Source organism: Arachis stenosperma, chromosome 10 (genome assembly GCF_014773155.1).
Source record: "Arachis stenosperma cultivar V10309 chromosome 10, arast.V10309.gnm1.PFL2, whole genome shotgun sequence".
Lineage (NCBI taxonomy): Eukaryota > Viridiplantae > Streptophyta > Magnoliopsida > Fabales > Fabaceae > Arachis > Arachis stenosperma.
Window position 1 is genome coordinate 21,269,542 of NC_080386.1, and position 14,503 is coordinate 21,284,044.

Sequence of the window (14,503 nt, forward strand, 5' to 3'; positions counted from 1 at the left end):
ATCAAATTTAAAAAATTTTAATTATGAGTCAACTATAAAAGTATACAAGTCATGAGATATGTATAGCACCATAATTCAAAGTACATCAAACCCTTTTTTTACATACATTCAAAATCTAAAATTTCTCTACTTATTCCAATGGCTGGTATTCACAAAATCGCAGAAATCAATCCTACAATCGACAATTTGTGTATACGTATACGAGTGATATGGTTATAGACATTACCAAGTTACGAAAATTCTTCATTGTCATACTCAATTGAGATGGTTTGATTCGATGAAGACGTGAGTTTTCTACTAATAATTTTATATTTTATTTTAAATTTGTTTGTTTATCCCCAACTAATTGTTCTTTTGATTTTTATTTATCAATTCTTGGGAGGAAAAATACACGCCTCGGTTAAAAGGGTTCTTATATCTCGATTCGTGAATTTGCTAAAGGAAAGAATATCTTACCAAATTATTTTGGTTTTGAACTCAATGAGGGTAACTTCCACATCTTGAGTATGTGGTTAATTTAAATCAACGTACGGATGTGCACAGACTCTCAGAATTGTCAAGTATCCCACGATATGGATTTAATTTTGTGAGTTTTGACACTCTCAATGCTCCTGAATAAGATTACACCTACTTAGTAGGTAAGTTTATTGTTTTAGAAAAAATATAATTTATTTATAGATTTATTTATTTTATTGATAATTTCGGCTATATTTTTTTTAAACAAACTTATTGACAACAATTTTTTTATTTTAAATCATTTCAGATGTTGTTGGATATTTTGCTGGAATTGAAAATGAGAGAACTCTTGAAAAGGATGGCAATTATACTAAGTACACTATTATTGAATTAGAATTTGATGATGGGTAATCATATATTTATTTTTATAAATATAAAAATTTTAATACTCTCATCTTTTTAAATTGCTATTTTAACTTATTTTTTCTCTAAGATAGATATTATTTTATTATTATAAAATAAAGTTATTTCCATAAGGAAGTACAAAAGAAGTTGGATATTCCCAATTATCACCAAATGTGATTAGAAGACAAAAAGCTTAAGTAAGAGTAAAGTAAGAATAAAGAGAAATGAGCAGCATTCATCAGGTATGGCTATTGAGTTCACGCACTAAACTGCTGGCTTCTTGCACTATCTCCGGCGCTAGGCTTATTAGTTTCTCAAAGACATACCTATTTCTCGCTTTTCAAGTGCTCCAACATAGTGCCACGATGAAGAGGATCTTTTGTCTACCTTCGGTTTGAGCCCCTGCCCAAGATAAGGCTCGTTGCCACCAATTGATGAAGGTCTTCTCTTCTCTCTGCCATAGGTAAGGGGTTATTAAACTTAGACTCAAGACAGAAGGCATTGGAACAAGGTATAAGAAATTAATTCATCTTTCAGCATGCATCTTGGGCAAGTGGCGGGGGTGAAAGCAAACCGGCTATAGATTTGTTACAAAATCAGAAGCTTTTTATGAAGACTCTTCCATAAGAAGATCTTAATTTTATGAGGTAATTTCAATTCCAAAATACTATTCCATACTCTATTACTCTGTATGTTCTGAGGCCTCAATGAAGTAGGAGAATGAAAGAACTCATAAGCAACTTTGTATCCTGACCCAACTTCATATATACCAGATTTTGTCCAGCACCAATTTGATTGAAAAATTTTTATTGCATATATCAATTGGAAAAATTGACTCAATCAGGTTTCTGATCCAATTTCTATCAGAATTTAGTAGTGCACTAACATAATACACTTGTAAATTAGGTGGGATTGTGACTGCAGCTTGAGGGACATTAAAGGACAATGGTGGTGGGAGCCAAGGATCATAGAAGATGCGGACATTAGCACCAGAACCTATTTTCCATAACAAGCCTTTCTCGATCACCTTGCGACCTTCAAGAACACTTCTCCAGCCTCACAACGGTATTCTTCCTATCTCTGCATGTAAGAAATATGTATATCTGAAATATTTAGCTTTGAACATTCTTGAAAGTGTAGAATTAGGGTATTTCATTAGACGCCAACATTGCTTGCCCAATAAGGCCAAATTTTGTGCCCTTAGGTCTTTGATCCCCAACCCTCCGTGTCCTATTTAATCCAAACCATTCTTCGTTCTGCGCCTTTTTGACCCCACCAAAATTGCGAGAGCATGCTATGAATCTCAGTTAACAGCGTGTCCGGGAGCTTGAAACAAGAGAGTGTGTATTTGTTTATAACTCGAAAATGTCTTAATTTAGGCACTACCGTTGCTAATGGAATTGGACGACAATGTGCTCGGCATACTTGCAGCTTAAAAAATCAGGTCATGTGTTCGAGGTGCATCGATGCAAACTTTTGGAGCCGCTGACTGCCGCTGAATTCATCGTATAGCTGGAGCAAATTATAATATAGTGAAAAAACGTTCATATATGCATGTTATTCTTCTTTATATATGTATCCCTCTATTTTTACAATTCACATATTTATATATTAGATTCTTTTTGACATTATTTAAATTTGATATATTTTTTTTCTATTTTTACGCTTGTAATCATTTTTTGTCTTAATATTTTATTCTCATCAATTTCTATATTTTATTTTAGGTTAACTTTGTGGTTCAAATATAATCATTTATGTTATTATTGAATGTTATGAAATTAACCTGATAATAACAATAAATAATTCGAAAAAGGTATTTTTTGGAACAATTCACCTAAATTTAAATTGTTACGTTAAACAGATGATGATAAATATTTTTGTATTAAATATCTTATAAAAGAAACTTATAGAAATTTTATGTTATATGATATAATTTGATTATATATTTTTTTAATCTTCAATCTAAATTATTTAAATTGGCATACCATTTATTTTTAAATTTAATTAAATATCTAAATATCTTATAATTTAATATAATTTAATTTATATAAATACATCACTTTTAATATTTATGTAATAAATTTTAGAGATATTTTTGCAAGTTATAATTTTTTATTTGTATATTTAACTTTTAATAATATTTTTTATTTATTAATATATTATTTCTATTATTTGAGTATCAATAATGCGTTAGGAATTTTTTATTGTATAAGTTACTTCGAGAAAAAAATGATAAAATTTGATTTATAAAAATTTAAATTTGAGCGTTTACTATGATTAAGCTCAAATTTTAATTTATTTTTTATATTATATAAATATTAAATTCTTTGATTAAACACTTATTTGTTTATGATAGGATATTATATATAATTTTTATATTGACAATTAAATTTCAATTGCTACATAAAAATAATATATTTTAGGTAATTATACATTTTTTTGTTATTTTAAAAATCATTATATATTTTTACAATTATTTAATTATGTTTATTTTTTTAAAAGAATTACTATTATTAGAGAACAACGAATATTTATAATAGTTTAAAATTGAAAAAAATACAAAATACAAAATATTAATATTCTAAATTTTTGAAGTATAAATCTTAAAATAAATATATATGATTATGATTAATTGTTATAATTAGAGTTTTTATTTTATTCTAATTTTTTCAGAACATATTTGTCTTATTTAAGTTTTATTTTTGTATTGATTGCTTTTTTTTATAAAATACCAATTAAAATTTATACCTTGAATAAAATAGTTATGTGTCTAAAAAAATGAATAGAAAAATATTTTTATTTTTAGTAAAAATTTATGTCGTTTTAGCTTTTTTTTTTTTCTATATCACATCTTATATTTTTACTATATTTATAAGAGAGTTTTTATTCAAATTAAGAAAATTTTATTTTTAGTTATTTTTTCTTTTAGTTTTAAATATTATTTACTAATATAATAAAAAATTAAAAATAACAATAATTACTCACATAATTAAAATAGATATCCTAATATATACATGATTCGATCCTATGTATACCAAGAATTATTATATATAATAAATAATTATTTATTTTTTATAATTACTATTTATAAAATTTATTACATAATTTTCTCATCTTAATATCAATATTTAATGAATATAAGATACAAAATATTATTTATATTATTTAACATACAAAACAAATATCTTAAGTCATCATGTAGAACAAGAAGTATAATAGTGCAAATACTTACTTACTTATTTATTTTATTTATTTATTCTATTATATAAATATTGAGTTTCTGCATTTAATGATGGAATTGACGTAGCATGCTCCAAAGAGTGTTTCTCGATTTAATTATTTTAACTCATTAAATACAATTTATTACAATGACTTAATTATATTAACTAATTGATTTGATTGGATATTTAAATATTAATATAATTTATTAAAATTTATATTACTTAATTAATTAGACTACGTTAATTGTAATTCATTATATCAGTGAATTGGTTTTTTTCATTTATGAAATCTAAAATAAAATAAATAATTTATTATTTATTATAATTAAATTAAATTGGATGACGCATAGCAACACACACGGCGACAGAGCAGACACGACAACAGTAGTGATTGGACAGGTGGAATAACGGTGACGAGATGAAAGTTGCATATTCTTCTCTATTGCATTCGAAAACAAGTCTAGCAATATTCTACTTTCCTGGGATTTTGGGAGTGAGATCATAGAATTGAGGGCAAGAAAAGTTAGGTGACTATTTGGTTTTTCAAAGCTTTTTTTTCCAGATTTCTAAATACCTAAAAGAGCACCGTGTTAAAGATTATATATCCTTCATTTCTTTCTTTTTTTTTTAAATGTAGATGAATATAAAATATATTAGAAATTGTCTACGAGAAAATTAAATTAAGTTAGACAAATATATTATTATTATTATTATTATTATTATTATTATTATTATTGAATAAATTAAAAAAATAATTAAAAAATATCGTTATTCTTGAATTTAACTCTACCTATTATACAAAATCTCTATTTATATGATTTATTTCTCATTATATCTAGATTATATCTTATTAATAATTATAGATAAAATTTTTTTATTAATTACATTTTAAGTTTTCAATTATATGTCAGAACTAATTTTTTTATCTAAAGTTAATGTAAAATATAAAAAAAAATCACATCAAGTTATCTAGACTCTAGAGTCATTAATAAGTTTTTTGACCAATAAGATGTTATTAATAATCTTCTCTAAAAGTTTAAGTTGCATAAATATAATTAGATAATTTTAATAAGAATAATATTACGCATTTAAATTTATCTATTCTATTATATAAAAATCGAATTTTTATACTTAATGATGAACATGACGTAGCATGCTTATGAGAATGTTTTCCGATTTATTTCTTTTAATTCATTAACTATAAGTTATTATGATAAATTAACTATATCAACCAATTAATTTGATTAAATATTTAAATATTATATAATTTATTATAATTTATATCAATTTGATTTGGTAGTATTTTCTAATTTATTTCTTTTAATATTTTGTTAGTATTTTTAATTTATTTTTTTAAATTTATTAACCCAAATTTATTGTGTGTACTAATTAATTAATTTGATTAATTTATTAGTCATTAAAATAATAAATCTATGAATAAAATAGGCAACTGAGATATTTTCAACTAATAATTAAATCAAATAAAATCAAATCATATATATTGAGCTAAATTCAAATCATGTGAATTATGGACCAAATTAAAATAAAATAATTTCTTACTTATTCAATACACTTTTTGTATTTACAAATAAATTATTGTCTACTTCAATATATGAAATTTTTATGAATTTTTTATTGTGCAATTCACTTTAACACAAATAAATTAATTTATAAAAATTTAAACTTGAACGCTTGCTATGATTAAACTCAAACTTTAATTTATTTTGTCATATTATTATATAAATATTAAATTCTTCGATTAAACACTTATTTGATTATGAAATGATATTATATATTACTTTATATTGACAATTAAATTTCAGTTACTACACAAATATTATATTTTAGGTAATTGTATATTATTTTTGTTACGTTAAAAATTATTATATAATTCTAAGATAATTTAGTTACGTTTATTTTTTTAAAAGTATTGTCATTATTGGAGAGTAATTAATGTTTGTGATAGTATAAAATTAAAAAATAAAAATGCAAAATATTAATATACTGTATTTTTGAAGTATAAATCTTGAAGTAAATATATGTAATTATAATTAATGATCATAATTAAAAGTCTTTATTTTATTTCAATTTGTTCAGTACATGTTTATCTTAAAATTTATTCATTTATTAATTAGTATTTTTTTACATTTAATTATCATTAATTTATATAAATCAAAATGTATAACTTAAAAAGATAGATACGTGTCTAAAAAATAAAAAATATTTTTTTGTTAGTAAAAAATTTATGACGCTTTAATTTTTTTTTGGCATCATATCTTACATTTTTACCATAAGTTAGAGGTAAATTATTAAATATAAATTAGATTTATTACTTATTATCCTAATTCAAATTCATTAAATTCGATTTAAATGGAGACAACTAGGTAACGTTATTGGATTTAGGGGATTCAGGTAATTTTAGGGTGACTTTGATTTATCAACGTAAATTAGCCTAATATGTGATATTAGTTATTGTTATATATATAAAAAATGTGATATATTTATGCATTGTTTAGATTAGAAGAATTTGTAGAGAAATGACATGTTGGAGAAGAAAATGGATGGAAAAATTATTTTTTTATTATTTGGTTTAACAAAGAAATTGAATGAAAAACATAAAAGTGTATACGAAGCTCACGTAAATTTTTTCTCTTCAAAGTTGCACAAAAAAACTGATTCAAAAGTGCAAACATGAATAAAAATACAGAGTTACCTTTTGAAATATAATTTATATATAATATATAAAAATATTTATATAATTTTTCTCTATTATAATTTTTCCTCTTCTTACTTTTCCTTCCATTTAAGCAAAAGAAATTTTTTCCTCTATTTTCTTTTCATTCATTTTTTTTCATCTAAACAGCACAAAAAAAAATATACTTTTCTTTCCATTTTCTTTCCTCTTATTTTTTATCTTATATCCAAACAATAGTTTAGTGTTTATCCATTTATCTTTTATTAATATTGTTATAACAAGGATACATGTAACTTTATAAAAATGAGATAACCTAAACTTTGATTATCTAAGAATTTATTGAGTGGCTAGAATAACTCCAAGTCACGAACCAATGAATGCTAGCAATAAGGATGATCACAAAAACATCTGAAATGGGTATTTGCACGGATTACTCGCGTTTTGGAGTTAGATGAGGACTCCTGAAATTCTCACGACCTGCCATGCGAAAATGAATGGGGACTAGGGGTGGTAAGCGGGTCGAAATCTGTCGAGCTGGTCGTATAACCCGCTAAAAAATGCGGGTTGGGCTGGAAATTTATGGCCACCAAACTTAAAAATCTCACCTACCTTGCACCGCCTAATCCACGGGATTTGGCGGGCTTTTGCGGGACGGGGTAGACTTTTTCGCTGGGCCAAGCTTTTATTTTGGTAGAGCTATTTTTTTATAAATTTCTATGATGTTATTGATCTACAAAATGATGAAGATGATAATTGAAGAAGTTTGAAGTTATATTTTGGATAATATTTGTTTTGCTTTGAACAATGCTGGTTTTATTATTTTGTTTCAAAAAAATTATTTATAATTATATTTATTACACATTTATAATTATAAAGACGTTAATGTACATGAATTTAAAAATTATAATTTTTTATATTTTTAGGAATTATAAATTTATTGAAATTATTGTGAAATTATATATATTGTTTAATATTTAATGCCTTATAAAAAAAAGGAGATCCCACTAGCCTACTATTAGACGGGCGGGAGAAAAATTCAGGATCATCTTACTAGGCGGGGTGAGCTTTTAGCGAGACAGGACGGACTTTCCCGTTTGCCACTCCTAATAGGGGAACGGATATAAGTACCCGCCCTATGAAACTTATTAAATATACGCGAATATAAAATTATTAATTTATCCTAATTTATATATACGTAAATCCATTTCTTGAAATTAGTAATCCTAATTTCTGTCTCCAATTCGAATTTTTTCTTTTTCTTCTAGACTCATTCTCAGCCTTGATCCTCTCTCTCTAACTCACTTTCTCTACCTCTCATCAAGTCCGTCACTATGTCGCTCAGTATAGTCCTAAAAAATTATGTTATGTTATTATGTTGGATTATTTTTTTATGTTTTCTCCTTTTGAAATGTTATTTTTCATAACGAATATGTTATAAATTGTATTGAATTATATTGAATTGATTATTTTATGATTGATTATATTATGTCTTTTTGTGTTAATTTTTTTAAAAATTTTTAAAGAATATTCGTAGATACCCAAAGAGATCTGCGTTCTTTAAGGGGTAATTAAACAGGAACTTGCAATGATGGAGAAAGAACAGGGATATTTTTTTTTAAATAGGAACGAGGGATGAAAAGTGGGTTTCTCACGCTCTCCTTGAGTCCTCATTACCATATTAGTTTATTTTTCAATAAAATAAATTATATATTGAATAACAAAAGTTGCTATCAGTTTCTTTTCACACTAACTAATACTCAACGATGATGTTTCGATACACCATATTACCAAAAAATATTAATCGATCTAATAACTTTTGTAATGACATAAGTTTATGAATTTGGAAATTTAAAAATTATTTTATAAAATGTGAAGTTTTAACAAGTAATAATGTTGATCATATTATTTTGATTTTAAGAATGAATACGATAGCAATAAATAAAATTATCCCAAGTAAATTTCAACAAAGACAAAAATTTATAAGTATTTTTATTAATGAAAAATTAATCTATTTTAAAGACAAATACAATTTTTTTTCTATGGATTTTCTAACTTGGCAAGTCGAGAATTAATCCACCACATATTGATGCTCTATTTATTAAGGGTCTATCGCTAATTAATGGATTGTGATACACACAAGGCGAAATTCAAACTACAAATACTTGCTTAAGCAGGCAAATGAGATGACCATTCAATAAATCTAAATTGATTAAAATAAATATTAATTATTTTTAATATTTTCAAGTTGTAAAATATTTATAATAATAATTACTATGTATATTTTTTATTTAAATTTAATAAAAAAATTTATATAATTTTATGTATTATCCCGTGTAGGACACGGGAACATACACTAGTTTGTTCAAAAAATGAATTTTTTGTTTGTTTGTTTTCTCAAAGTTAGATCTTTATTTTATTCAAAAAATATTATTGAGATAAAATCAAAGGTGAGAAGGAAGTCTTTAATTTAACGTAGTATTTTGTACAGAATTTGTTGTTTGAATCCTCCAATGAAGTTGCGAACAATGATGATTTTGAAGTGTTGAAAAATGCTATTACACCAACCAAGCGATATCCTCGGAGTCAGAAAATTCGAAAGTGCAAGGAGATACCTCAACTTGCAAGAAGATCAAGATTGAGAATGAAACTTGAGAATTTAGATGCACATGTTTTGGAATCCCTTTTAGAGTCTATCTAATAGAATAATGGCAATCATATGTTTGTTTTGGTGAAAACATTGTCTTTTCTTGAGTTATTTTTCTTTTGGTTCTTTTCGATTTTTATGTTTGGAATTTAAATTTTTTTAAATATAAATTGAAATTATTTGGTTATTACTTGTGGTTTTATTTTTAATTCGATTCACACCGTTGATATTCTGTTAATTTCTACTTTATTATTTAATGTCATAAAGTTATAAATTTCTCATAAAGTTATTAATTTTTAATGTGTACTTATTTTAAAAAAAGTCTAATTATAATTTTTAATTAAAGTATTATGTTTAAAATTTTAAATTTAAATTCAAATAATTTTTTTTAATTTTTAAGTAAGCAATTGGGTTTGAGAATATTTTTTAAAACTTTATATAATTTATAAGCTATTATGCTAATTACAAAAGATTATATTAAAGTAAATAAAATTATTAGTCTTATTAAAATGTGAGGTTATTTATACTATTTAAAAGAAAATTTTAATTTGATATTCTTCTATACTGAATTCTGAATTTTGTTTCTAATGTTGTTTCGACAAAATTGAATTAATTTAGGAAATTCTATTTAAAAATTTAAAATTTGTACTAGATAATTAGGAAACTCTATTTAAAATTTTGAAATTTGAAATTTTAATACTAATTCATAATTAAGTGACTCCTTAATCATTTCGGTTTTTAAATTTAAATTTTTTTACACATTTATAAATTTTCTCTTTACTCAATTTACATTGTTATCTTTTATATTGTTTCTCCACAATAGAAGTACTTTCAGTTTTTCTCCATTTTTAAATATTTTTTCTAAATTTACGTCATTTATAAGGTTATTAATTTTTAAATTATTTTTAATTTTATTTTTTTTATCGATAAATAATAGGATTGATACTATTTTTGATAAAACTAATAAAAATTATTTTTAAATTAACAAATTCCTATATTCTTAATGAACAACGAACGTTTAATTAAAAAATTTTATTTAAAAATTTAAAATTTGCACTAGCTAATTAGGAAACTCTATTTAAAAATTTGAAATTTGAAATTCTAATACTAATTCCTATATTTTTAATCATAAAACTTTTAATGTCTTCTTCAGATCAAGATAAAGGTGAAATGAAGAGATTTGCTAATTGGATACTTGATGTTGGAAATGGAAATATTGGTTCTGTTATTGGTGATGAATCAGAAATTGAAATTCCAGATAATCAAAAATTGAAATTGAAATTACAACTACTAATGACCCTCTCTCTCGTTTGGTAGACTTTGCATATCCAAATTTGTTGCAAAACATGTCAGATTACAGGTATTTTTAGAGTAGGGCAATTCTTGAACCCATGCTTGAGAGTGTCGAGGAAGTAAACGATTTTATCTTGACAATCTTTTCAGGGATGAAAAAGGAGTATTTGAGTTCTGACACAACATGTCAAGCTGATGAGAATGAAGATGTACAATAAGAGTGGTTCACACTAGAGTTCCTAAATGACATCAAATATTCGGGACTATTCAATCACAAGTTGACTTTGAAGCTAGGAGTCGTTGTAATGCTACTGCGAAACATAGACCAGACTTTAGGTTTATGCAACGGGACAAGATTAATAATTAACGAATTTGGCAGCAACATAATTGAAGCAATAGTAGTGACTGGTAGAAATATTGGAGATAAAGTGTACATTCCAAGAATGAACTTGATCTCTTCAGATTCAGGATTGCCATTTAAGTTCCAACAAAGACAATTTCCATTAACAGTATGCTTTGCAATGACCATTAACAAGAGTCACGGTCAATCATTATCACATGTAGGACTTTACTTGCCAAAATCAGTGTTCACCCATGGACAACTTTATGTTGCTTTGTCAAGAGTTAAGAGTCGCAGTGGCCTCAGGATTTTAATTCTAGACGAAGACGGCAATTCAAAGTCATCAACAACAAATGTCGTGTTTAAAGAAATTTTTAATAATATTTAGGTAAGAATAATATTATTTTCATTTTAATAGTATGTTATGATTTACACTTTTGTATAAATATTTACTGTAGATATAACTAATTTGTCTATAACTCTGTTTTCAGATTTGAGATGAAATGTGTAACAAGGAGCACAACATCATATGCCAATTATTTTTCTAATGAAGTTAGTAAGATACTAGGTTGTCGATAGATTTTTATTAGCCTTTTAGTATAAAATTTAGTATAAAATTGACATGCTATTATTACAGTTATATATGTTCTTATTTTTTTCATGTCTCACTTCTTATGGTTCAAGAATATTATAGACTTCAAACTCTTCTATTTGCTTTTTATTTTGAATAAAGATAAAATAACATATTCAATACGTTTATTATATAATAACGATGATCGTGTTATACTAAACTCAAAAAAATTTATGATTATAAAATATTATTTTAAATTTAATATGTCAAATTTAAATATAAGTCCGTGCATCGCACGGATTTAACACTAGTATTTAGATAAAGGGCAATTACCATAACTGCCCAAAAATTACAATCTGCCACTTTCTTCCAAAAATTACAATAAATCCATAACACCTCTTCGTGAGCTAAAATTTGGTGGGGGACAAACTAGAGATACTAAAATTCACAGTGTTTTTCGTCTCATATATTTTCAAGCTTTATAAGATTAATTATAAATTTTAGAAGTTGGCTGTGCTATTTTTTTAGGCAGTTCAGAAATCAAGTCTGCCAGTCCTTCTTCTAAAATTTATATATAATTCTATATCAATTGTTGAATAAAGTACTTTTTGGCTTTTCATGCACTCGTTTGGATCCCTCTTTATTTTTTTAAATTTTCAGATTCTCATGTTACATACATTCTCATATATGTAGAAGATATATTGGTTACGGGTAGTAATGAAAAAGAAATCTAGATGACAATAAATCAGCTTCATTCTACTTTTTTATCGAAGGATTTAGGTGACATTCATTTTTCCTTAGGCATCAAAGCCACATCTCATTCTTCTACTCATATTTCTTTACGTCAGACCAAGTATATACATGAACTTTTAGAAAAATCTGGTATGCAACACTTTAAACCTATGGTTACACCTATTGTAAGAATCGCAACTAATCAACCCGTTAATTAAGTGATTAATTGCTCAAATTAGATTCCAAAAAGTTAGAGAGAGAATTTGAGGATTTACAAGTGATTTTTTGACTCAGTGGGTCTTTCTGAGTCAGAAAATGTGCTTTCTGCGAAAAACCGTAAAAAACCGCGAACCGACAGTTGAACCGGTTCAAGTCTGCCCGGTATCGCACGGAAAAAAGTGAAAACCGTCAAAAACCTTAGAAAAACATTAGAAATAGAAAATCGGACGTTAATTTTAAAGGTTTGCCTCGAAGTTGGACCAAATGGGCTAAAAACGCTAACGGGTTAGACCAGGTCTAAGTTGGGCCCAAGCCCAACATATAAAAGGGTTCATAAGTGAACCCATTTTAGCATAACACACAAACAAACACACTCATACATGCTGAAAAGAGAAGAAGAGAGAAACCCCATGGTTACTATTCATTACCATCTTCACAAGCTCATATCTTGAGCTATAGAGCTCCGATCATCGCACTGTTTGCGGCTACGCGTTCCTTGTGAAGAGCTCTACAAAGTCCATATAAGAAACTGGAGAGGTAACCACGAAAATCATTTCTATTCTTCTCTCCAAAATTTCGATTCTTAGGGTTTGTGATTAAGTGAGTTTTTGTGATTTTGGATGTTTAGGTTTGCTCTAATCCTTTCTTAGCCTTGGGTTTTGACATTTAAATCTGTTGGAAAATATAAAAGCCATTAAACTCTTGTAAATTTATGTTTAATAGAAATCCTAAGTTGATTTGAGGTGATTTATATGTATATAGTTTGATTATTGTGGCTTTGGGAGCTATTGGAACTTAATTGTGCTTATTATTGGAGTAGAATTGAAAGCTTGGATTGTGGTTGGAAGCTTGTTTGTGCTAACTTGGACATTCGGTGCATATAGAAAATCGGCCAAGGTATGGTTTCGATTTTCTCTATGTAGTATATAATATTCATGGACACCTGGGCTAGTGACCCATAGGATAGGTTTGAATTTAAATGGTTGTTGAGTTGTTAAATGATGATATGTGGTGGTTTATGATGAATTAATGATTGTTGGGTTTGCGTATGATGAATGATGGTAATATGATAATGATGATTAATTGTGTAACTTGAAAAGACATAATGATGATATAAGTGATGTTGAATTGGATTGTTTGGCATTATGGTTGTAAAAGTGTGATATATTGGTGTTGATATTGAAGATGATGAAGTGAGGAAGAAAATGTGGTAATGTTGATGTATTAGGGCACAACAGATTTATTTTTATGAAAGATGAAGTTTTTGAATGGTTTGATATGATTTAGAATGTGTATGGTAAGAAATTGTGTAAATGGTGAAGTTTGGAAAAAAATTGGGTTTTGGTGAACTTTGTTCGATCATAACTTTTGCATCGATTTTTGAAACTGATTGAAATTTATTTAAAATTAAAGATCTTTGAAAACCCTTTAAACCGATATAAAGTTTGTAACAATTGAAATTTTGTAGAGGAAGTTATGATCGTTCAAAGTTGGTGTTAAAAATCTGAAATTCTACAAAGTTGCAGAATTTTATGATTTCTAATATGTGCGCACGCACAACCTTGTGCGGACGCACAACCTGCAAAAATTTTGATCTGTGCGGACGCACACACTTGTGCGCACACACAGGCAGGGAAGTGCGTTCTGTTTGCAGCGCTAGCATAGCTTATGCACTCACATATCTAAGGAAGAATTTCAACCTGTGCGGACGCACACGTTGGGAAGGCCATTCTGTTAGGGTCACTGGCACAGGTTGTGCTAGTGAGTAGATTCCGTAAGTTTTTCCACCTGTGCGTACGCACACATTTTAAAATTTTCTGAGCGTCCGTACGCACAGACTCCTGTGCGGCCGCACACGTCCTGTTTCTCAAATTTACTTGTTTTCAACTATTCTACCTTCCCAACAAGATTGCAAGCTTCTATAACA

General features: G+C 26.5%; 1 protein-coding gene across 1 annotated transcript; it reads left to right on the plus strand.

The window, feature by feature from the left end:
* The first annotated feature begins 10,561 nt into the window (after window positions 1-10,561).
* On the plus strand, window positions 10,562-11,442 carry LOC130956856 (uncharacterized). The gene is made up of 2 exons (XM_057883814.1): window positions 10,562-10,652; window positions 10,949-11,442. The coding sequence occupies exons 1-2, from the start codon at window positions 10,562-10,564 to the stop codon at window positions 11,440-11,442; spliced, it is 585 nt and encodes a 194-aa protein (XP_057739797.1).
* The last annotated feature ends 3,061 nt before the right edge of the window (window positions 11,443-14,503 follow it).